Below are 25448 nucleotides of genomic sequence, written 5' to 3'. Positions count from 1 at the left end.
TATGGTCAATCTTCCAATGATATGCCTACAAATACGTCACAATGCTGCAGACACCTTGGGGAAATGATAGATCGGGCAGGCTCATTCCTGTCGCATTCACAGCCATATAAGGAGACAATGAAAAACAGAGCCTCAAAAATCCTGCTCATTTCCTGTTTGAAGTTTCATCTTGGTTTCGCCTGTAGCATCAGTTCTGGGGCACTCACAGACAATATCTTTGGAGTTTTGGAAACGTCAGAGTGTTCTCTTTCCAAAGCTATATGCATATATGCATATTCGAGCATCTTTTTGTGACAAAATGTTGTGCTTAAAACGGGCACGTTGTTTTATCCAATAATGAAATAGCGCCCCATAGATGTAACAGGTTAAGGAACTGTATCTCAGTGCTAGAGGCCTCACTACAGACCCTGGCTCGATTTCAGGCTGTATCACAATCGGTTGTGATTGGGAGTCCCATAGGGTGGTGCACAATTGGCCTAGTGTCGTTAGGGTTTGGCAGGGGTAGGCTGTTATTTTAAATAATAATTTGTTCTTAACTGACTTGCCTTGTTAAATAAATAACAATGAAAAGCCCTACAATAGTGATTTTAGATTTGTAAGAAAATGTATAAAAGTAGAGGCCAAATAATCTGAACCAATTATGCTAATCTGTTATGTTAACTATCCAAGCGTTGTAATACACCCATGAATTAAGAAGCAATGAAGTCCACCTCAAACGCACCTGTCTCGACCTGCAACTCGCCCGCGGGCTAGCAACGCAAACAGCCTAGCAACGCAAACGCAGTCTAGCAATGAACGCACCCGTGTAGACCTGCAACGCTCCCACGGGCTAGCAATGTCAGTGAAAATAGGTGCAGCCAGCTGGGCCACGAGTTGCTGGAGCTCGTGCAGAGTTCACGTTTAAAACTACGTTTTAAATGTTTTTATTAATTTAAGGAGCTGCAAATACAATGCTCTCGTATTATTTCTTCATGACCATTTTGCTTCCGATGGCGGGCAAGTAAGGTCTGGTTTTCGGCCATGCTGGAAATGTGATCTTGCGTTATTTTGTCATTGTCAATACAGTACATCTACACCACGATATGAAACGTTGATTTGAACCTTCTGACCAACTAGTGGGTCATGCGGCGCCCCACTGTCTGATTCATATTGCGTGATTTCTGAACGCTATTATATGGGGTGATTTTTCAGTCTTATCAACTGTAGGCTACTAATAAGAGCAGCTGCCTATAGCCTATGAGCCCTTTACATCTGGTCTGGGTAAACTAATTGGTAACGTTATGTATTTATAGTCCATGTGTGGGTGTCAGGAGAAAACGTGAACGTGATCAAATTTAGTTTATATTCAAAATTGGGCTGCCTATAGTTCTTAATCCAAAATCATTAACTGGAATTAATCAATCAACATAAGTGATGACAGATGTGAGTAAATGTTTTATAAGGCCAACAGTTGCATAGGCCTGCATGATGCAAGCATGCATATAAAGCAAGCTCAGCCCTGTGAGTTCTATTGTCCATCTGTTGTTGTCAATGTGTCTGGGATGAGGAAATCCCACTCCTAATCTAGTCTAAATATAATTTATATGAACAAATATAAAGGTAGCTGCAGTTTGACAGGGTTTTCATCCCCCCTAGGGCCAGGAGTGTTTTTCAGGAGTTTTTAAAACCTTGTGACCTGATTTGGAAAAGCTAATCCCACATAGCTCATATAAAACCTTTTTATAACTGATTAATCACTGTCATACCTTATTGTGTGCAGAGTGTTTCTAGTTAGGTTAACATATAAGGACAAACCCCAGGATCCAAGGGGTAAATATTGCCCCACCACTCTGGGACATATGGTGCCACAAGTCGGCTTGCAGTTGTCAGCTATTGTCAGGTACAGTGGGGCAAAAAAGTATTTAGTCAGCCACCAATTGTGCAAGTTCTCCCACTTAAAAAGATGAGAAAGGCCTGTAATTTTCATCATATGACAGACAAAATGAGAAAAAAAATCCAGAAAATCACATTGTAGGATTTTTAATTAATTTATTTTCAAATTATGGTGGAAAATAAGTATTTGGTCAATAACCAAAGTTTATCTCAATACTTTGTTATATACCCTTTGTTGGCAATGGCAGAGGTCAAACGTTTTCTGTAAGTTTCACAAGGTTTTCACACACTGTTGCTGGTATTTTGGCCCATTCCTCCATGCAGATCTCCTCTAGAGCAGTGATGTTTTGGGGCTGTTGCTGGGCAACACGGACTTTCAACTCCCTCCAAAGATTTTCTATGGGATTGAGATCTGGAGACTGGCTAGGCCACTCCAGGACCTTGAAATGCTTCTTACGAATCCACTCCTTCGTTGCCCGGGCGGTGTGTTTGGGATCATTGTCATGCTGAAAGACCCAGCCACGTTTCATCTTCAATGCCCTTGCTGATGGAAGGAGGTTTTCACTCAAAATCTCACGATACATGGCCCCATTCATTCTTTCCTTTACACGGATCAGTCGTCCTGGTCCCTTTGCAGAAAACAGCCCAAAAGCATGATGTTTCCACCCCCATGCTTCACAGTAGGTATGGTGTTCTTTGGATGTAACTCAGCATTCTTTGTCCTCCAAACACGACGAGATGAGTTTTTACCAAAAAGTTATATTTTGGTTTCATGACATTCTCCCAATCTTCTTCTGGATCATCCAAATGCTCTCTAGCAAACTTCAGACGGGCCTGGACATGTACTGGCTTAAGCAGGGGGACACGTCTGGCACTGCAGGATTTGAGTCCCTGGCGGCGTAGTGTGTTACTGATGGTAGGCTTTGTTACTTTGGCCCCAGCTCTCTGCAGGTCATTCACTAGGTCCCCGCGTGTGGTTCTGGGATTTTTGCTCACCGTTATTGTGATCATTTTGACCCCACGGGGTGAGATCTTGCGTGGAGCCGCAGATCGAGGGAGATTATCAGTGGTCTTGTATGTCTTCCATTTCCTAATAATTGCTCCCACATTTGATTTTTTTAAACCTGCGTACCTATTGCAGATTCAGTCTTCCCAGCCTGGTGCAGTTCTACAATTTTGTTTCTGGTGTCCTTTGACAGCTCTTTGGTCTTGGCCATAGTGGAGTTTGGAGTGTGACTGTTTGAGGTTGTGGACAGGTGTCTTTTATACTGATAACAAGTTCAAACATGTGCCATTAACCTGTTGAAACTCCCCATCCCGGATCCGGGATCGTGACTAAAGCTTCAGGCTCATTAGCATAACGCAACGTTAACGATTTCTGAATATCGCAAATAAAATGAAAATAATGCGCCTGCTCTCAAGCTTAGCCTTTTCTTAACAACACTGTCATCTCAGATGTTCAAAATATGCTTTTGAACCATAGAAATTGACTAATTTGTGTAAGAGTATGCTAAGCTAGCTTAGCATTTTGAGTAGCATTTAGCACGCAACATTTTCACAAAAACCAGATAACCAAATAAATAAATTCATTTACCTTTGAAGAGCTTCGGACGTTTTCAATGAGGAGACTCTCAGTTACATACCAAATGCGCAGTTTTTCCTGAAAGCGTCTGTGTGTAGGAGAAATCGTTCCGTTTTGTACATCGCATTTGGCTACCGAAACGAACCGAAAATTCAGTCACCTACAACGTCAAACCTTTTCCGAATTAACTCCATAATATCGACAGAAACATGGAAAACGTTCTTTGGAATCAATCCTCAAGGTGTTTTTTCACATATCTCTTCATTGATATATCGTTCGTGGAAGCTTGCATTCTTCTCTAAATTCCATGGAAAAATACTTGCAGCTGACTTTTGCGCACCAATTTCGGCGCAGGACACCGGGCGGACACCTGGTAAATGTGGTCTCTTATGGTCAATCTTCCAATGATATGCCTACAAATACGTCACAATGCTGCAGACACCTTGGGGAAACGACAGAAAGGGCAGACTTACTCCTCTCGCATTCACAGCCATATAAGGAGACAATGGAAAACAGAGCCTCAAAAATCCTGCTCATTTCCTGGATGCCGTCTCATCTTGGTTTTGCCTGAAGCTCACGTTCTAGGGCACGCACAGAAAACACGTCAGAGTGTTTTCTTTCGAAAGCTATCAATTATATGCATAGTCGAGCATCTTTTTGTGACAAAATATCTTGTTTAAAACGGGAACGTTTTTCATCCAAAAATGAAATAGCGCCCCCATAGCATCAAGAGGTTAATACAGGTAATGAGTGGAGGACAGAGGAGCCTCTTAAAGAAGAAGTTACAGGTCGATGAGAGCCAGAAATCTTGCTTGTTTGTAGGTGACCAAATACTTATTTTCCACCATAATTTGCAAATAAATTCATTACAAATCCTACAATGTGATTTTCTGGATTTCTTTTCTCATTTTGTCTGTCATCGTTGAAGTGTACCTATGATGAAAATTACAGGCCTCTCTCATCTTTTTAAGTGGGAGAACTTGCACAATTGGTGGCTGACTAATTACTTTTTTGCCCCACTTTATTTGGATGATCAGGGCTTTATTCAGGAACATTTCTTGGGCTTCTTTGATGTGTCAAGTGGGCGAGATGTGCAGTCTGTAATTGAATTCATGAATTTTGAGATGTCTGAGTTTAACTTCATAGAGAAACTCGTTGTCCAAACCTACGATGGTGTAGCTGTAATGGAATGTATCTGCTATTTGTATTTACAGCTAAGTCCCATCCTGTTCCCTGACTAAAAGGTATGTAAGGGAACACACCCCTGAAATGGACAAAAATGAATGGGAAGTCATTGGCACTGAACAAACCATATACACGGTGTCCAATACCACTCAATTCGGCGTTGTTTCATTCAAAGTTGATTGCAAATGCCATATGGCAAATGCCAGGTGTAAAAATCCAACAGGTGGCGAGCGCGCTTCACCGTGGTTTTTCATATTGGAAATGCAACACAAGTCAACATCCAAAAGCAACATTTTGAAAAAGTGATTTTTTTTTCAAAAACCGAGCAACCCCTTAAAAAAGTGCTTTCTGGACCGTTTTTCGAAATTCTTTCGATTTTTGTGTCAATTACACACGTATAAGAACTGCATCAACATACTTTAGTCATATTTTATTATCATCAATTTTATTTTTTTTTATTTTTTTTTACTTGTGCATAAGGCATATGTTTTGTCCATTTGCAATATGATTTCATAGGAAGTCAAAAGTCAAAGACAAAGGTAACTTTTTTGGGGGCCAAATGCCTTAAGAAATTTGACATGCTCAAAAATCCTGCAGAAATGCAAAATTGACTGACCTGATGAACTCGGGATGGCCGGGCAGTGATAGTTGTTCCTTTCCATCACTCGTTGTGTTGATTTCATCATGTCCATTTGGTGATGTTTTTTTCACTATATAATCATTTTGCAAATGCACGTGCATTTATTTATGTAAACATTAAATGCACAACGCATCATATTCAGTTATATGCTGTAACAACACAGAATAATAATAATAAAAAATGAACCTTTATTTAACTGGGCAAGTCAGTTAAGAACAAATTCTTATTTACAATGACGGTCTACAATTAGTAAAAGTCCCATGATGGTAGTGACTGCCCATTACTGAGTACCACTTATTAACCATAATTCATTCACATTACTTCAATAAAATATTTCAGTTGTTGGGTATGTTACATTTGATTTATTTTATGACTTTATGATTTCATTCTAAGTCATCGTCTCATCTATATGGAGCTGCTGCTTATGTTGTCTGACAAAATCACTATTTTAGCAATTAGGTAAATAAGGCATACTTTTATGACTGCTTAATGCCAACTATCAATCACTTAGATCATGTATTTTCAGGTACAGATACCTCGTGAAGCAACTGCTTTCTATCCCTTTCTATTGCATATTATTCTGTCTCTTCTCTCCATGTATGCCCAAAAATAACCTAACGTAGTAGGAGGCATAAAAGAAACACACCGACACACAATGGCTTATGGTCATTGTAATTAAATACCACGTTTTCTGTACTAAACTATGTATAATTTTGTCCTGTTGGAAACTACAACTCCCTACTATATCGCACATTTCTGGGCTTGATCTGATTTATCGCTAGAAAAACTATGCAATGTGCACATTGAGCTCATAGAAAAAAAACAGAAGGAAATGGAATTCAAATAATTGAAGCGACATCGGTCAAAATTGAAAAAAAAGACAAACAAAAAAAACAATATTTCGGTTAATCACTCAGAACTAATATGCAGAAAAATATACAAATTTTTTAAAACAATGAATTAAGCATAATGAGGGCCTCCTGACTGGCACAGCGGACTAAGGCACTGGATCACAGTGTTGCATCATCACTACAGCCTGGTGTTCGATCCCAGGCTATGTCACAACCAGCTGTGACCGGGAGTCCCACATGGCGGCATCCGTATGGGATGGCCCAGCATCATCCAGGTTAGGGGAGGCTTTGGCCGGGGGGGCTTTACTTGGCTCATCGCACACTAGCGACTCCTTGTGGTGGGCCAAGCACCTGCAGGCTGACTCTGGTCATCAGTTGTATGGTGTTTCGTCCGACGCATTGGTGCAAGCAGGTGGTAAGAAGTGAGGCTTGGTGGTTCATGTTTCGGAGGACGCATTACTCGACCTTCACCTCTCCTGAGCCCGTTGTGGAGTTGCAACGATGAGACAAGATCATAATCATGAAATTGGGAAGAAACAGGAGGTAAAAAAAAAAATCAGTATAATAATTATGGCTCTAGACTGCAGGAAAATGCTGTTTCAGGTTTTTTTTTAATGCTATTTTCTCCATCTTTAGGATAGGGGACCTAGCACCAGTCCAGATAACTCCCCAGCAATCCTCACGTACTTTGTGCCCCCTCAGATTTTTGAGGTGCATGACGCCCCTGGACGCAGATACATAATTTTATCCACAAATTAATCTAACTCCGGGGAAGCAGATAAAGGGCTTCATTGCCAAAATACCAAACTATCCATTTAACATTGCATACATACTAAAAATAATATATTTAGGCTATGACATTCATTGTTAAGAAAATTAGATTGATTATCTCTTTCAGAAAGATCAAACTTCACATCTCATGTTTGTCCATGCATGCCAAACAGTCATTGGAAGACATGAGTTGGAAGATACCAGAGTAGTTGGTCTTTGTCTCCCCCTAGTGTTTTGTTTTCTTTATAAAACTCCCTCACAAAAGGTAGGTGACTATGGAAAGTTTAGCCAACTAATGAAATAAAACATTAAACAAACTCAAGTTTCATGTGGACTCTATGGTTAAAGAAAATAGCAGAATGCTTTGTGGTATGGCTCTAAGGTTAGCACATTTTAATTGGAAAGACAGGCTGGTATGGTAAAAAACTTGAACGCACTACCAGCACTTTGAAAAGTTGATGTACACCTTAAAAAATATAAATGCAACATGTAAAGTACTGGTCCCAGGTCTCATTAGCTGAAATAAAAGATCCCTGAATTTTTCCATACGCACAAAAAGCTTATTTCTCTCTATTTTTGTGCACAAATCCCTGTTAGTGCTCAAGATAATCCATCCACCTGACAAGTGTGGTAGTATATCAAGAAGCTGATTAAACAGCATGATCATTACACAGGTGCACCTTGTGCTGGGGACAATAAAAGGCCACTCTAAAATGTGCAGTTTTGTCAAACAACACAATATCTCAAGTTTTGAGGGAGCGTACAATTGGCATGCTGACTGCAGGAATGTGCACCTGAGCTGTTGCCAGAGACTTGAATGTTAATTTCTCTACCTTGGCAGTATATTCAACTGGTCTCACAACCGCAGACCACGTGTAACCATACCAGCCCACTAACGCCACATCTGGCTTCTTCACCTGCGGGATTGTCTGAGACCAGCCACTCAGACAGCTGATGAAACAGAGGAGTATTCATGTCTGTAATGAAGCCCTTTTGTTGGGAAAAACTAATTCTGATTGGCTTGGCGTTGCTCCCCAGTGGGTTGGGCTAGTCTCCTAAGTGGGTGGGCCTATTGCACTCCCAGGCCCACCCATGGCTACGCACCTGCCCAGTCATGTGAAATCCATAGATTAGGGCCCAATTATTTTTTTTTCAATTGACATATTTCCTTATATGAATTGTAACACTGCAAAATCTTTGAAATTGTTGCACGTAGCGTTTATATTTTTGTTCAGTATAATTATACTTTCCTGTGGATATATTCTCACATTCTTACGGGCAAAAAAGTACATCATTTTCAGAAACATTCTGGCTTGTAGAGTTCATCAGAGGAAACTTTCCTGATCAAAACGCATTTCTTTTTTACCCGAGGTAGAATTCAATGCAATTCAAAGTCCGGTCTTCGGGTTAGGTAAGCACATTTGCTGCTATGCAATAATACGAAAGCAATTGGACGCGAACTAATAGTTGTGCAAAAATACGAAAGAAAACATAAAAATGGTTTTGTTATGAAACTCACCTGGTTCGAGATCGTAATCACATAAAGTGTACGACGAATCGAAAACGTTACACCAATAAGTTTATAACTGACGCTATATACTCCTATATCTCAACCTCTTTTTATCAAGTCACGGTGGCCGAGAGGTTAAGGCGTTGGACTCGAAATCCAATGGGGTTTCCCCGCACAGGTTCGAATCCTGTTCGTGACGAATTTTTGTAGAGATTTGACTATTGCTAAGTTATTTAATTTTTAGATGTAGTTTACCCAAATCGAAAATATATGATTAACAGAATAAATGCCGTCATTTGGCATACCGAACATACACAACAGTGTCATTGCCAATAAAGAAATATATGAACTACATGGTATATTGGATATAGATATAATTTAACATTATAGCATAAGTGCACAGCACACTTGATAACACAATGTGCAATGTGATACAATGTGACTAGCACTGTAAATTTAACCTCACAAGTTATCTTTTGTCGCGTGGCTGTCTGGATACATCTTTAAAGATAGCGTATTGCAAAAGTCAATATGGTATTGCTATGCACCAAATTCTGCACTGCTAGATCAGCCAAAGCTAATAATTCGTCAGTTTTGTGATTTAGAAGAAAGTAGACAAAGGGTTTAAAATAAATCGGGAGAGGGGTGATTATATCAGTGATTATTTATGGTTTTGAAATTGAATAAAAAATACCCTCCCGTGCACCCCTTTCAAACCAGTGAAATGGAATGTTCGGGTGTATTTATTCGACCGGCGAAGCACGTTGACGTAGTTAGGGGGCATTGTTTGAAGAGCAGGGGGGTGCGTGCCACAGTTGTCTAGATTTAAACTCGCCGAGAATTTTCTTTAGCCATAATTCAAGTCTAATTACTAGCAACACTTGAATTTACGTTTATCAAATAATTATATATAGCGGCCATGTATTAGCAACATAGACACGTACGAGTTTGTGTTGTAACAAAGCTGAAGTTGGACAGCTAACGTTAGCTAGCGCTACTTCCTCCATCAGACTAGAAATGAGTTGTTAATGTTCGCTATAATTTATAATTGAGCCAACATCAGTCTTTTTCGTTATGTAAGTAGTTAGTTAGTTCAAGTAAAGCACAAGTTTTGCGTAAACTCGCCATTGTGAGAATATTCAGGCTAACGTTACTGCTGTAGCTAGTTAGCACCAGATGAGGAAAGAGAACTGAATTGTCAGGCGGTTAAACATTTTTGACGTTAATATTTTTTTATTCACCATAAACTGGTGTTTTAGATTAATACTTAGCACAGCAAGCATATCGTTTAATGTAGTTGGCTAGCTTTATGTAGTGTTTTTTTCACGTGTAACTAAGATTGGTCTAGCAGGAAGTATAGTAACCTTAAGAGAATAGCTTGGTAGAAAATGGAGTAAAGCAGCTACAGTAGTCCATCCATTGAAAGCAAAAGTAACGTTAACTTGTTATCCCTTTGGATGCTAGCTTTATAAATCGGGAACCCCACATCTCATTTGTTTCAGGTTGTGGCAAAAAACAAAAACATTTCTCAAATAACTTTGTATAGACCGCTAGCAAGTTATGACAATCCCTTTATGTTGAAAACTAACGTAGCTGGCTAGTTTGCTGCTAGCTTTCGACCGAATGCTGCTACCGATTGCATAGCTTTCTAGACAGCTTGCTAGCGTGTCACTTTCCCAATTGCATCCTAAAGATGTCGAACGCCATAAACGAAGGTCTGTTCTTGATAAAAGACGTGAAGGCTGGATCGAAAAATTTAAATATCGTATTCATTGTTTTGGAAATAGGTAAGTTGGTGGAGATAACAATGTCGTGTTTCTCGTGTCATGTCAACCTAGATTCGTTACCGTTTTCTTAAAGGGCCAGAGGAACAATTGAGTCGATTGTGCAACTTAGTGCAAACATGTAATCGTGAGTATAAAAAAAATGCCTCCGTGTAATGGCATACAATTACCTGTTTTTTTTGTTGTTGTTGTTGCTTTGGACATGTTCTGACAGGGTGCCATATTACAGCCATGAGGACTTGGTCACCCATCACAAAGGCTATGTAGACGAGCTATGTTTATTGAATTGCATTTCTAAAGGGATAACTTCACTTGCTCTTGTTCTTTTCTCATATGTTAGGAAGGGTAACCAAGACGAAGGATGGCCATGAGGTGCGTTCCTGCAAGGTAGCGGACAAGAGCGGAAGCATCGCCATCTCTGTCTGGGATGAGCTGGGCAGCCTCATTCAGCCTGGGGACATTATCCGGCTGACCAGAGGGTATTGACCCCTATCCACACCCATTGGGCTTACTGCAATGATTCTCATCTCTGGCATTGGCTACCCTCATGGTTGTACATATTGTTCGAGCCAAGCACAATAACATCCCATTTAACTACTCCATTAAGCCATTTGATATGTTGAATCAGGTGTGCTTTTACTGGACTAGAACAGAAATGCAACCTTGGCAGGACCTGAGGATTAGAGATGAGAAACACTGCATGACCGGTAGAGGCCTTGACTGATATGAGCAGTTAGTATATGGAGCATACACTCCCCTGAGCACATGCACAGGCTTACCATTGATTCTGTTATGACAAGAATCTTAGAAAAGTGAATAGAAGTATAGCCAAATGTGTTGCTATGAAAACCCATGAGCTGTTTTCCCCTCTGGAATATAATTCACATTTTTCTAAAGTTAGTAGAAATGGAACTGATCCCAACCCCAGTACTTTGTTAGCGAGATCCAGTATCTTGACTTTCCACCATCTCTGCAGCTATGCCTCCATGTGGAAGGGCTGCCTGACCCTGTACACTGGAAGAGGTGGAGACCTGCAGAAGATCGGAGAGTGAGTACAGTCTATTTATACCACCAGTAACTTCCTGTATTTCACGAGAATTCAGCTGGCCACTTACCGCACTCTTTATGATTTAGTGATGCATAAAAGCAGAGAACACAAAGTGAGACTGTCCCCCCCCCCCCCCCCCCCCAAAACTCTGTGGTTAGAGTAGTATTGATGACTCATGTTGAAAACGTGGTAGTGTAGGAGTCTCATACCAAGAAAAGCAGAAAATAACACTGATATCATGGTATGGGTAGCATTCAAATGGCCTGAAATTTGATTAAAGAAAAAAAAGTATCTGAACTTGTCCAATAAGTGCTTGTTTTTCAAAAAATGTTGCCTGAAAAAACTTCTAATGTGCAACCCCACTGCCCCTCCACTATTGTATTGTAAACATGTCTTGTTCTATCAAATAAAACATGTCTGTTCTTACATCTATCTACAATAGTTGAGCAACAGAGGAATTGCATTTAGTTTAAGAATACAGAAGGTTATATTGCTTTGAAATAGGTTTGGCGATAGCATCGTTTATCGACAATGATTGACAGCCATGGTCGACGTTGAAGACATCGTGATGTGCCAAGGTGGTTTAGCGTATTTGAGTGGCACCACGCAGTACATTTGTCTTGCAGGGCAGCACACAAGTGACATTGAGTTTTCCTATATGCTATAGTCCATTTCAATAAATGTTGTATAGCCTACAGAATGTATGAGGAATGGAGTCCTGAAAGAACAGAATTCCACCAAATCAGCACAAGATTTCCAGTTTTATAAGTCTTTAATTATCTGTTTAAAAAACGTAGCCTATGTTCCATTCTCTCTCCATTTGATAGGCTATGAATATGACTGAAGGCTACGCTTCATCGTTTTATGCATGGCTTTCTCCCGATCAAACAATGAATGTAACATAATTATTTGAAAGCCTTAAGGTAGGATTAATAACAAGAGGACAAACAATAGCCTATAGAAAAAGCTAATGGCCATTTTATTGAAGTTTAACCGTTATTATGAAATAAATTATCCATGCGGGCTGGGAAAATTCTTCAATGCAGGGTTGAAAACCAAATAGTCCTAATTGGAGGATAGGTAATTGGCCAATCATAAAAGCTTTAAGACCAGTTTAAGTTATGAACATTAGCTTATTTCCAAGGATTCTAGCCTATCAGTGTTCTCCTAAAGTCGAGGCTTTCAAAAATAACAAGAATGAAAGTCTGTAACCTAAGCCTAGGCATAGGCTATTCTCAAGCACTGCTTTGAGAGATGGAATAAACCATATTTATTTTTCTATTTTGAGGCAAATAAAGCAATTATTATCCAGTTCTGAAGACTAGACTGCTTCTATCCAGGCCATGATGTAGGCCTAAAACCTAGCTCACTACGGTAAGACAGCCCGTTCATCATCAGTCACTGCTCCATCATGTGCAAGCCACAGACACAACTGTTCTGCTCCTCCACCAGCAGGGAACATTAGAAAAGATGTGCCATTGCCTGCACTGCCCATGCTTTCAACCACATTGACTTAAGTCATGATTCTTCCCGTTGCATTAGGTTTCACGCTATAGCCCACCCTTCGTTTTAGAGGAGTTATATTTCCCCCCCCAAAAAAAATACATTTGTGGGTGGCCAATCGGGGCGATAGTATCGTATATCAATGTTTTATGGGTACATAATCATGATAGGACAAAGGTTGACATTGACCAACCCTGCTTTGAAATATAGGTGTCGTGTATACTGAACAAAAATAAACGCAACATGTAAAGTGTTGGTCCCATGTTTCATGAGCTGAAAAAAGATTCCCAGTTTTCCATATGCACAAAAAGCTTATTTCTCTCCAATTTTGTGCACAAATGAGTTTACATCCCTGTTAGTGAGCATTTCTCCTTTGCCATGATAATCAATCCACCTGACCAGTGTGGTATATCAAGAAGCTGAATAAACTGCATGCTCATTACACAGATGCACCTTGTGCTGGGGACAAAAGGCTACTATAAAATGTGCAGTTTTGTCACAATGCCACATGTCTGAAGTTGAAGGAGCGTGCAATTGGCATGATGACTGCAGGAATGTCCACCAGAGCTGTTGCCAGAGACTTGAATGTTCATTTCTCTACCATAAGCTGCCTCCAACGTGGTTTTAGAGGATCAAGCAGTACATCCAACCGGCCTCACCGCAGACCACGTGTAACTGCGCAAGCCCAGGACATCTACATCTGGCTTCTTCACCTGCGGGACTGTCATGAGACTGGGCGGCTAATGAAACTGAGGAGTTTTTCTGTCTGTAATGAAGCCCATTGTCGGGCCTGGCTCCCCAGTGGTTAGGACTATGCCCACCCATGGCTGTTCCTCTGCCCAGTCATGTGAAGTCCATGGATTGGTGCATAATGAATTTATTTAAATTGACTGTTCCTTATATAAGCTGTTACTCAGTAAAATCTTTGAAATTGTTGCATGTTGCGTTTGTATTTCTTCAGTATAGTTTCAAGCTGGCTACATTACATTGTTTTAATGCTTTTCGGTACAAGTTGATGCATGCAACATTACTTGAATGTGCTGTATTAATTTTAAATATCAATGACATGCATGCAGTATTAACACATGGGGTTAATGTTCCTAACATTCACTAAATGTATTCCCTTCCATAGGTTTTGCATGGTGTATTCCGAAGTGCCTAACTTCAGTGAGCCCAACCCAGATCTGCTAGCCCAGAACAACCAGCAGAACAAGACTGTAAGTACCTCTACCCTACCCTGGTCCCAGATCTATTTGTTCTGTCATGCCAACTCCTATGGGCATTGTTTTTGCCAAACATGTTGGCCACCTACAGATTGCTCAAGAGGGTTGGTTAACCTCTTACACTTATGGTGGCGCTATTTCATTTTTGGAAGAAAAACGTTCCCGTTTTAAACAAGATATTTTGTCACAAAAAGATGCTCGACTATGCATATAATTGCTAATGTTCGAAAGAAAACACTCTGACGTGTCCAGAAATACAAATATCTTCTCTGTGCGTGCCCTAGAACGTGAGCTTCAGGCAAAACCAAGATGACTTGGCATCCAGGAAATGACAAGGATTTTTGAGGCTCTGTCTTTCATGATCTCCTTATATGGCTGTGAACGCAAGAGGAATGAGTCTGCCCTTTCTGTCGTTTCCCCAAGGTGTCTGCAGCATTGTGACGTATTTGTAGGCAGATCGTTGGAAGATTGACCATAAGAGACCACATTTACCACGTGTCCGCCCGGTGTCCTGCGCCGAAATTGGTGCGCAAAAGTCACCTGCCAGTATTTTTCCATGGGGCAGAGAGAGAGAAGCAAGCTTCCAAGAACTGCATGTCAATGAAGAGATATGTGAAAAAACACCTTGAGGATTGATTCCAAACAACGTTTGCCATGTTTCGGTCGATATTATGTAGTTAATCCGGAAAAAGTTTCACGTTGTAGGTGACTGCATTTTCGGTTCGTTTCGGTAGCCAGGCGCAATGTAGAAAACGGAACGATTTCTCCTACACACAGACGCTTTCAGGAAACACTGCGCATTTGGTATGTGGCTGGGAGTCTCCTCATTGAAAACATCAGAAGCTCTTCAAAGGTAAATGATTTTATTTATTTGGTTATCTGGCTTTTGTGAAAATGTTGCGTGCTACATGCTACACAAAATGCTATGCTAGCTTTGCATACTCTTACACAAATTAGTCAATTTCTATGGTTCAAAAGCATATTTTGAAAATCTGAGATGACAGTGTTGTTAAGAAAAGGCTAAGCTTGAGAGCAAACGCATTATTTTAATTTTATTTGCGATTTTCAGAAATCGTTAACGTTGCGTTATGCTAATGAGCCTGAGGCTTAGTCACAATCCCGGATCCGGGATGGGGAGTTTCAAGAGGTTAATTAAAAATGAAAAGCTGAAATGTATTTAGTCAAGAAGTAAAACATTTCTTAACAAGTCACACATTGCATGGACATAAATTACATACCTTAAGGGAACATTTTGACATTCGCCATATGGTTAGTGAGAAAGTCCACATTGCAAATGTACGGTCCCTTACTAGACGTCCGACAACATTTCTAAAATTCGCGAACGGATCTTCCAGGAAGTCATCAAACAAAGTCTCTCGAACATTCGGTTTCTGTTTTCTATATATTTTTTTTAAATTTGTCATTTTTCTGCTGTCCCGGTAAATCCCACAAGAGGGCGAATTGCAAATGTACAAAACATCACCAATCGCGACGTGGCCTTTTCTCCTAAACGGAAAAGACTTCGAAGACAACTTGGTGAGCATAGGTTTGGCATAATGGGCATTTGGCCCCGAACAAGATGGCGTCCAGGCCTCAACGGTTTGAGTTATGGCCATTTTTTCTGGGATTAAAGGTAAAAAATGAAAATAGAGCAATAGTTTTTCCGCTTCACGTCAAAGTAAATGAACCTACGGTGTTTAAAAAAATAACCAGTCATTTATCTATCGTAATTTAAGAGATTGCACAATGTCAAATTGGTGATGTTCAAAAATTAATTACAGATCCAGTTGCAGCGTGTTCAGACTAATCTTTTTGAATTGTGTTTCCCAGCTATGCGAGATTTCTGTGATTTTCGGAAATAACACACTCATTCAACCCTCTGTAAATAAGTCTTAACTCAATATTCTGTAAGTGCCTACCCAAAGGAGGATATGTGTTCACTTTCAGCTTCCTGTGTAAACCGGAAGTGCCTTAAAATGTGTCATAGGTGCTGTTCCGAAGGGTTAAAAAGGTCTGCTCTTTTAAAAAACTTCATGTGTTATTAGGCAACCCTCGTGAACTGTAAATCGGTAATTTCTCCCAACAGATGTCAAAGAAAAGCTCTCTCTCTCTCTCACACACACACACACACGATAGAGTGACGAAGTGCGGTGCTTAAAGACACCGAGCCTGCAATGGCATTTCCATATTCTCAAGGCCGTGCCGAGTTAAACAAGATGCCCTACTTGACCGTAGCGCGCTCAGCGACCATGAAAAAAGTAGGCCCAAAATTAAGCCTGGCCCTAAATTAAATTTGCTTTTGGGTGACAGTGGGAGAAACTTTAGGGTGAGAAGCACAATTTGACATCAGGAACGTTCCCGAGGTCCTCCCGATCTGTGCAAGCCTAACGGTCACCCGCCTGACTTTAACCCTTAATAACCTCTTGAAGCTAGGGGGCGCTATTTTTATGTTTGGAGAAAATAACATTCCCAAAGTAAACAGCCTATTTCTCAGGACCAAATGCTAGAATATGCAGATTATGATAGAAAACAGTCTAAAGTTTCCAAAACTGTCAAAATATTGTCTGCGAGTATAACTGAACTGATATTGCAGGCGAAACCCTGAGGAAAATCCAATCAGGAAGTGCCTCTCATTTTGAAACACTTCTGTTCCTATGCATGCCTATCCTCCATTTTTTTAAAGGGATATCAAGCATATTCCTTTTTCTATGGCTTCCCTAAGGTGTCAAGTCTTCAGACATAGTTTCAGGCTTTTATTTTGAAAAATGAGCGTGAAAGATCACATTGCGTAAGTGGACAGGGGGGGGCTCTCAAAGTGAGTTTTTGCGCAACTGAGTAAAGCCGCCATTGTTCCTCCCGCTGTTACTGAAAAACCTACACACTCGGTTGACATATTATCGAATATTTATTCTAAAGACTACCTGAGGAATGAATATGAAAAACGTTTGACATGTTTCTGTGGACATTATGGAGACCATTTGGAATTTCCGTCTGCGTTGTCGTGACCGCTCTTTCCTGTGGATTTCTGAAAACGCGACAAACGGAGGTATTTTGGGGTGTAAAAATAATCTTTATGGAACAAAAGGAACATTTGTGTAACTGGGAGTCTCGTGAGTGAAAACATCCGAAGATCATCAAAGATAAACGGTTAATTTGATTGCTTTTCCGATTTGTGACCAAGCTTCCTGATGCTAAGTGTACATAATGCTATCGATAAATTTACACAAACGCTTGGATTGCTTTCGCTGTAAAGCATAATTTCAAAATCTGAGACAGGTGGATTAATATGTTTTGCCATATTGCCATATTGCACTTGCGATTTCATGAATATGAATATTTTTAGTAATATTATTTGACTGTTATTTGACTGTTGCGCTATGCTATTCAGCGGTTGCTGACAAATGACCCTGCAACAGGAATGGGTAGCGTCAAACAGTTAAAAGGTGTTTACATCAAACAGTTTTCAATTACTTCTCTCCCCATAGGAATACATTGCCTGCACCCCTAAATTCAACCTGACGCCTATGTGGGTTATGAATGTCTTATGAACCTGTCTTCGATGACAATCCATCAGGCCACTATGAGGTCTACCTGTGTTGATTCTATGCTTCTTGGAGCAACCAGAAGTGGTTAAAATCACCCGAAGTGTTTTTCCATACCCAACTAGCAGTTTGATAGTGCATTCAACCCTGTGTAAATCGGTCAGTTCTTAACCTCTAGTGACACCCCATCCCGTGAATGGGACCGTTGTCATCATCTGACACTAATTAGCATAACGCAACGGACATAAATCTTCCTGGAAAATATTTCTATTCATGAAAATCACAAGTGAAATATGTTGGAACACAGGTTAGCCTTTTGTTAATCACCCTGTCATCTCAGATTTTCAAAATATGCTTTACAGCCAAAGCTAGACAAGCATTTGTGTAAGTTTATCGATAGCCTAGCATAACATTATGCCTTGCTAGCAGCAGGCAACCTTGTCACAAATCAGAAAAGCAATCAAATTAAATCGTTTATCTTTGAACTTCGGATGTTTTCACTCACGACTCCCAGGTAGAAGTTCCCAAAATATTATTTTTGTAGGCGAAAATAGCTCCATTTGTTCTTCACGTTTGGCTGAGAAATCGACCGGAAATTGCGGTCACGACAACGCCGAAAAATATCCCAAATTAGCTCCATAATATCGACAGAAACATGGCAAACGTTGTTTAGAATCAATCCTCAAGGTGTTTTTCAAATATCTATTCGAAAATATATCAACCGGGACAATTGGTTTCTCAGAAGTGATTGGAATAATGGCTACCTCTGTACTTTACGTGAGATTTTCTCCGGGAGCATCATGTGACCACTTGCGCAATGTAACCCCCTACGGTATTCTTCAACATAAATGCGTAAAACTACAACACAATGCTGTAGACACCTTGGGAATATGTAGAAAGCGTAACCTGGTTGATGGCACATTCACAGCTCACTCATTGGAACTCAGCGCTTTCAAAATATGGGGCACTTCCGGATTGGATTTCTCAGGCCTTTGCCTGCAACATCAGTTCTGTTATACACAGACAATATCTTTACAGTTTTGGAAACGTTAGTGTTTTCTATCCAAAGCTGTCAATTATATGCATATTGTAGCATCTTGTCCTGACAAAATATCTCGTTTTAAAACGGGAACGTTTTTTTCCCAATAATGAAAATACTGCCCCTTGAGTTGCAACAAGTTAACGTAAACATTTAACTCAGGATTCTGTAAAGGCATACCCCAATCAGGATATGTTTACTTATAGCTTCCTGTGCCAACCGGAAGTGCCTTAAATGGTGTCATACGGGCTGTTTCGTAGGGTTAAAATGGTCAAACCTCATGTGTGAGATTAGGCTACCCCCATGAACTGTAAATCAGTCATGTCTCCCATAAAATTTCCAAGAAAAAAATCACACACACACACACAGCAAGGACAGAGGGACACAGTGTGGTGCGTAGACAGACAGTGCCTGCAATAGTTACCTTTGTGCGAACTAAAAGAGAAACGTCAGAACTAGAGTTCTGAAACTTAGAAACCTGTTCTAGACCTCGGGTCGATAGTGTGTGGTGAGTTACGTGGCTCTAGAACATTCTCAGACAATCAGCCTCGTATATTTGCAATAACTTCAATTAATTTTGACCATTACGAAAACCATTACAACACTTAGAAATGTCCCAGAGTCGCAGGACTAGGTGCATTGAAACCGGCTCGGCCCATAGAGACGGACCCCAGCGTTTCTGTCCAATAGCTCATTCAAGGACCCCGTAGCAAGGCATGGAATAAGTGGATTTTCAGCACCAATGAAGGTCGTTTCTCAGGCACCGAATGACCTATCGAGCCGAAACTTGGGATTCGGGGTCGCCTCACATAGGCCTACACAATGTCAGAACTGGACCCGCAGCTAGAACGTAACTATGTGTTTTACGTTTTTATTATGTTTTAAACTGAAGGCGCTGTGAATTATGGGCCAGCTCTGAAATATGTGACAGTTGGCTTCTAAACGATTTGGAAAAAGTGGGTTTGGTGTCAGATGGTATCATTTTGGTGTCAGAATGACATCTAATTGACTAATGGACGCTGACTTGCTCGTTGACTTTTGTACATTTGCAATATGCTTAAACAGAGAGAGACAATCACCTCAATGGCATTCTGAAATAAACACTAAAAATGGCATCACCATAGTCTCCAGAGCATGCCAAGTTCCAACGGGACGCCCCGCTTGGCCGTAGCTCGCTCTGAGTGCAGCAACTGTGAAAAAAGCAGGCTCAAAATGAAGTTTGGCCCTAAATTTCAGGGGCTTTTAGTGGGACAGCGGCGGAACCGTTAGGTTTAGAAGGACAATTCAACCACAGGAATGTTCCTCCCGATCTGTGCAAGCCTAACCTTGACTGTGTGCCATTAACCCTTAACCTGTTACATCTATGGGGGCGCTATTTCATTATTGGATAAAAAAACGTGCCCGTTTTAAGCTCAATATTTTGTCACAAAAAGATGCTCGACTATGCATATAATTGACAGCTTTGGAAAGAGGACACTCTGACGTTTCCAAAACTGCAAAGATATTGTCTGTGAGTGCCCCAGAACTGATGCTACAGGCGAAACCAAGATGAAACTTCAACCAGGAAATGAGCAGGATTTTTGAGGCTCTGTTTTTCATTGTCTCCTTATATGGCTGTGAATGAGCCTGCCCTATCTATCGTTTCCCCAAGGTGTCTGCAGCATTGTGACGTATTTGTAGGCATATCATTGGAAGATTGACCATAAGAGACTACATTTGCCAGGTGTCCGCCCGGTGTCCTCCGTCGAAATTGGTGCGTCATCTTCAACTGCACGTCTTTTTCCAAGCGATTCACCGGAGAAAGTAGACTACCACGAACGATATATCAATGAAGAGATATGTGAAACACATTGAGGATTGATTCTGAACAGCGTTTGCCGTGTTTCAGTCGATATTATGGAGTTAATTTGGAAAACAGTTCGCCGTTTTGATGACTGAATTTGTTTTTTTTTGGGGTACCCAAACGTGATGTACAAAACGGAGTTATTTCTCCTACACAAAGAATCTTTCAGGAAAAACTGAACATTTGCTATGTAACTGAGTCTCCTCATTGAAAACATCTGAAGTTCTTCAAAGGTAAATGATTTTATTTGAATGATTTTCTTGTTTTTGTAAAAATGTTGCTGGCTGAATTCTAGGCTTATAGCTATGCTAGCTATCAATACTCTTACACAAATGCTTGTTTAGCTATTGTTGGAAAAGCATATTTTGAAAATCTGAGATGAATGTTGTTAACTAAAGTCTAAGCTTGAGAGCAAATATATTTATTTCATTTGCAATTTTCATGAATAGTTAACGTTGCGTTATGCTAATGAGCTTGAGGCTATAAATAGAATCCCTGATCCGGGATTGCTCGACGCAAGAAATTAAAAGGGAAATGTGTAGCTCTCGTAGTCGATAAACTATATTGATAACAAATTGTGCCGAGACACCAGGACCATTCCATGACTTTTCTATGTATTACAAAATTCCTAGAGTCGTTGAATAATCGACCACCCAATACTATCCATGGTAGGGATTGTAATATTTTTTTGGTGGGGAAACTGTAAAATGCAACAATTGATAAAGAAATTAACTACAACTACACTATACCATTCAAGATGTGGAATGTTGTAAAAAAATGTAGATGTAGATTTTAGACAAAGTCTTTTTAAAGATGCACAGTATTATTCAACACTGTTGAACTGATGTGTGTAGTGTATTTTATTTATATGATTATGGAGCTTTTCTTTGTTTGCTTTTGAGGAAACTAATAGGCTCTTTAGTGCATCGTTGAGTAGTTTGAGTCTGTACAATTTTCAACTTTCTATGTATAGTATTTATAAATAGATTAGATGGCATTAGAAGAGAGGATAATTATTGAAAAAGTACATTTTCAAATATGGAACTGGAACACAAGTACTCAAGCCTGAAATTAGGTAGGAATCAACATGGTAGGAATAAAACAGAGGACATAAGGCACAGTTTGTGTGGTTGTAAGGTGGGGTGTGTATTTGTGTTTGGGGAAAGTGGATTGAAAAAAGAAAATGGTTGCAAATGTCAGAGCCCATCCATGTGCGTCTATGAGCAGAAGTTGAGAGCTTTCAATTTTGTGCAGATATGGGATATACATTTTAAAAAATTCTTAGTAGTTTGTTTATTGTCCTATCATGGTGGATAATATCATCATGGTGGGAGATTTATAAGACGGTTTTAAACACCTCAATGGACTGTAAAGGAAATCACACTACCAATTTTAACCCTCATGCACTTAAGGAGATCATTAATATCATAGATGCAATAGAACTAGTGGATATATGGAGGCTTAAATATCCTGACCGAGTGAGATGCATGGTGGAGGCTCAATCAAGCTAGTCGTCTTGACTTATTTCTTATGCCATTCTCGCTGGCACCAAAAGTTAGTTCAAACCTTCACGTAATTGGCATATACATTACTCGTACAGAATTTCCACATGGGTGAGGATATTGGACATTTTTTATCAAAGCCTATGGAATGTTAATTTGTTTTAGCTAGGACAGAAGAATTTAACTGACTTTTTGAGGTAACATAGGTACAACAGATCTCCATATTGTATGGGACAATTTTAAATTTGCCTTTAGAGGCTATGCAATTCGGTACTCATTTCTAAAACAAAAACAATTCATGTCAAGAGTCCATATACGAAAGAAATAGGACTAACAGTACAGATGGCAATGCAAACTGTACCATAGAGGCTCAGAATAAGTTGGAGGAAAATAGGAACAAATGGAGGAGCTTATTTAAAGAGTAATATTATAAGAAATATTGAACTGGATGGAATACGGGGAAAATGCGCCATTTTTTTTAAAAATCTTCAATTTAGAAGTGTTACCAAAAATAATTTACAGAAACTTGTTACAAATTAGTCACCCATGTTTCACAAACTATATTTTGAAAGTGGAAGCACAGTACTTTAAAAGCATGTTTTTGTTTGTCTCCTCTAACCAAAGCTGATTGTATAGATTATTTTTCCTATTAATAATGTAAAATGAACAGCTGCACAGAGACTGGTGAAGGCTGAATTACAGAGCGGGATTCTTGATGCAATTAAAGCCTTTAAGTCCAGTAACTCCAGGGCTGGATTTGCATACCAAACCTTTTTTGATATACCATGAGGACATTTTTTATTAGCTTGTTTTCACCACTTCTATAAAATTGGTAGATTATCAGATAGTCAACAAGGTCTGGTTTCATTATTATTGAAACAGGACCCAAGTGGTAAATTATAAAGATACAGTCCATAAAAAAATTGAAGGCCCCTTAAACTTCAGTGTTGTGATGCAAAATGTATAGCGCATAGTATTAAAAAGGTATTGTCGGATATTATTCATCCTAATCAGACTATTTTTTTACATTGACTGTACATTGTAAATAAGACAAGTACGGGAAACAGTAGAACACTACAGCTGACTTAAAGGTTTTTGATAAAATACAACTGGGATTTATATATAAATGGCTTGCATATTATAATTTTGGAGAATCTCTTATACAATGGGTTAAAGTTATGTATAGTAACCCTAGATGTAAAATGGTAAAGAATGGCTACTTCTCAAAGTTTTAAATTGTCAAGAGGTGTAAAACAAGGTTGTCCACTATCAGCATATCCATTTATGGCCATCTAAATGTTAGCGATTAAAATCAGATCCAGCAATATCAAGGGACCATATATCTCAGACTTGTATGCTGTTTAATGTCTTTGAAATCCCAAATTTGGATCCCTACACAGCCACATAGATGACATACTTTTTAAAAACTGTAGTTTAATTTTTTTTATCAATTGTATTTTGTTTCCCTTTATTCACATTGAAGAGTGGGTACAGAACTTTGCGCCATTCTGCAATTTCCTTCAGGAGCTGCTCATTCAAGCCTATATACTGAACTATATTACGCATTGATCACAAAAAATTACTTTTACATTACTGTGTAGTTTTCCAATTAAAGGGTCTGACGGTGATGTGAATATATTTTTCGGGAAATCATCTCACTAAAATACATGATAATAAAGTTAGCAAAAATGGATACGATCTTGCTCCCATAGAAAGGAAAATCCCTGTATTTGTTAAAATCACCCTGAGTAACTCTTGAGTCATATCCCAGTTGCTTTATGGCCTTGCCTACACCTAGCAACCTATTTTTATTATATGAGCAAAAAAATACATGTTTTTACTTGGAACGGCAAGCTAGATGAAATTAAACGGGCCTATTTATATAGTGACTTCGGAGGGCAGAAATGATTAACCTCCACGGGATCGGTGTGCCCGTATACCGGGACGGTTGAGCTAACGTGTGCTAATGTGATTATCATGACAGTTGTAACTGTAACAAATTTTCCAGGACGTAGACATGTCTTATATGGGCAAAAAGCTTCAATTCTTGTTAATCTAACTGCACTAGAGGTTGACCGATTTTAATCGGAATGGCCGGTTAATTGGGGCCGATTTCAAGTCTTCATAACAATTGGATGTCGGTATTTTTGGACACCAATTTGGACGATTTTTTTTTTTTTTTTACACATTTATTTAACTAGGCAAGTCAGTTAACCTCTTAACACTTTCTTATTTTCAATGACGGCCTAGGAATGTTGGGTTATAACTGCCTTGTTCAGGGGCAGAACGACAGATTTTTACAGTGTCAGCTCGGGGATTCAATCTTGCAACCTTACAGTTAACTAGTCCAACGCCCTAACCACCTGCCTTACATTGCACTCCACGAGGAGCCTGCCTGTTACGCGAATGCAGTAAGAAGCCAAGGTAAGTTGCTAGCTAGCATTAAACTTACCTTAAAAAACAATGAATCATAATCACTAGTTAACTAACTACACATGGTTGATATTACAAGGTTTATTTAGCGTGTCCTGCGTTGCATATAATCGATGCGGTGCACATTCGCTAAAAAGGACTGTCGTTGCTCCGTGTACCTAACCATAAACATCAATGCCTTTCTTAAAATCACTACACAAGTATATATTTTTATACCTGCATATTTAGTTCATATTGCCTGCTAACATGAATTTCTTTTAACTAGGGAAATAGTCACATCTCTTGCAACAAAGTCAGGGTATATGCAGCAGTTTGGGCCACCTGGCTCGTTGCGAACTGTGCGAAGACTTTCTTCCTAACAAAGACAGCCAACTTCGCCAAACAGGGGATGATTTAACAAAAGCGCATTTGTGAAAAAAGCACAATCGTTTCACGACTGTACCTAACCATAAACATCAATGCCTTTCTTAAAATCAATTCACAGAAGTATATATTTTAAACCTGCATATTTGGCTAAAAGAAATCCAGGTTAGCAGGCAATATTAACCAGGTGAAATGGTCACTTCTCTTGTGTTCATTACACGCAGAGTCAGGGTATATGCAACAGTTTGGGGTGTGCGCTAATAGCTTTTCAATCGGTGACGGCACTCGCTCTGAGACTTGGAGTAGTTACCCTTGCTCTGCAAGGGCAGCAGGTTTTGTGGAGCGATGGATAACGATGCTTCGAGGGTGACTGTTGTCGATGTGTTCCTGGTTCGAGCCCAAGTAGGGGTGAGGAGAGGGACGGAAGCTATACTGTTACACTGGCAATACTAAAGTGCCTATAAGAACATCCAATAGTCAAAGGTATATGAAATGCAAATGGTATAGCGAGAAATAGTCCTATAAATCCTATAACAACTACAACCTAGAACTTCTTACCTGGGAATATTGAAAACTCATGTTAAAAGGAACCACCAGCTTTCATGTTCTCATGTTCTGAACAAGGAACTTAAATGTTTAGCTTTTTTACATGGGACATATTGCACTTTTACTTTCTTCTCCAACACTTGTGTTTTTGCATTATTTAAACCAAATTGAACATGTTTCATTATATATTTGAGGCTAAATTGATTTTATT

General features: G+C 39.6%; 1 protein-coding gene, 1 long non-coding RNA gene and 1 other non-coding gene across 3 annotated transcripts in view; 2 read left to right on the top strand and 1 right to left on the bottom strand.

Moving 5' to 3' along the window:
• The window catches only part of LOC135547084 (uncharacterized), a 56401-nt gene extending 47878 nt beyond the window's left edge, over positions 1–8523 (bottom strand). The window contains exon 1 of the long non-coding RNA XR_010456666.1: positions 8421–8523. This is a non-coding gene — a long non-coding RNA (uncharacterized LOC135547084). The remainder of the gene's footprint in view (positions 1–8420) is intronic.
• Positions 8524–8528: 5 nt separating this feature from the next.
• Positions 8529–8610, top strand: trnas-cga (transfer RNA serine (anticodon CGA)). Its single transcript has one exon. It is a non-coding gene; the product is annotated as a tRNA-Ser (tRNA).
• Positions 8611–9175: 565 nt separating this feature from the next.
• Positions 9176–25448, top strand: part of nabp1a (nucleic acid binding protein 1a) — a 28344-nt gene continuing 12071 nt past the window's right edge. Inside the window, exons 1-4 of the mRNA XM_064975737.1 lie at positions 9176–10198; positions 10536–10674; positions 11172–11243; positions 13879–13963. Of these exons, the coding sequence (XP_064831809.1) occupies positions 10105–10198; positions 10536–10674; positions 11172–11243; positions 13879–13963 (390 nt within the window). The 5' untranslated portion in view covers positions 9176–10104. The remainder of the gene's footprint in view (positions 10199–10535; positions 10675–11171; positions 11244–13878; positions 13964–25448) is intronic.

The sequence above is a fragment of the Oncorhynchus masou genome, chromosome 10 (genome assembly GCF_036934945.1).
Source record: "Oncorhynchus masou masou isolate Uvic2021 chromosome 10, UVic_Omas_1.1, whole genome shotgun sequence".
Classification (NCBI taxonomy): Eukaryota; Metazoa; Chordata; class Actinopteri; order Salmoniformes; family Salmonidae; genus Oncorhynchus; species Oncorhynchus masou.
This window is presented reverse-complemented; position numbering and strand designations above follow the sequence as displayed.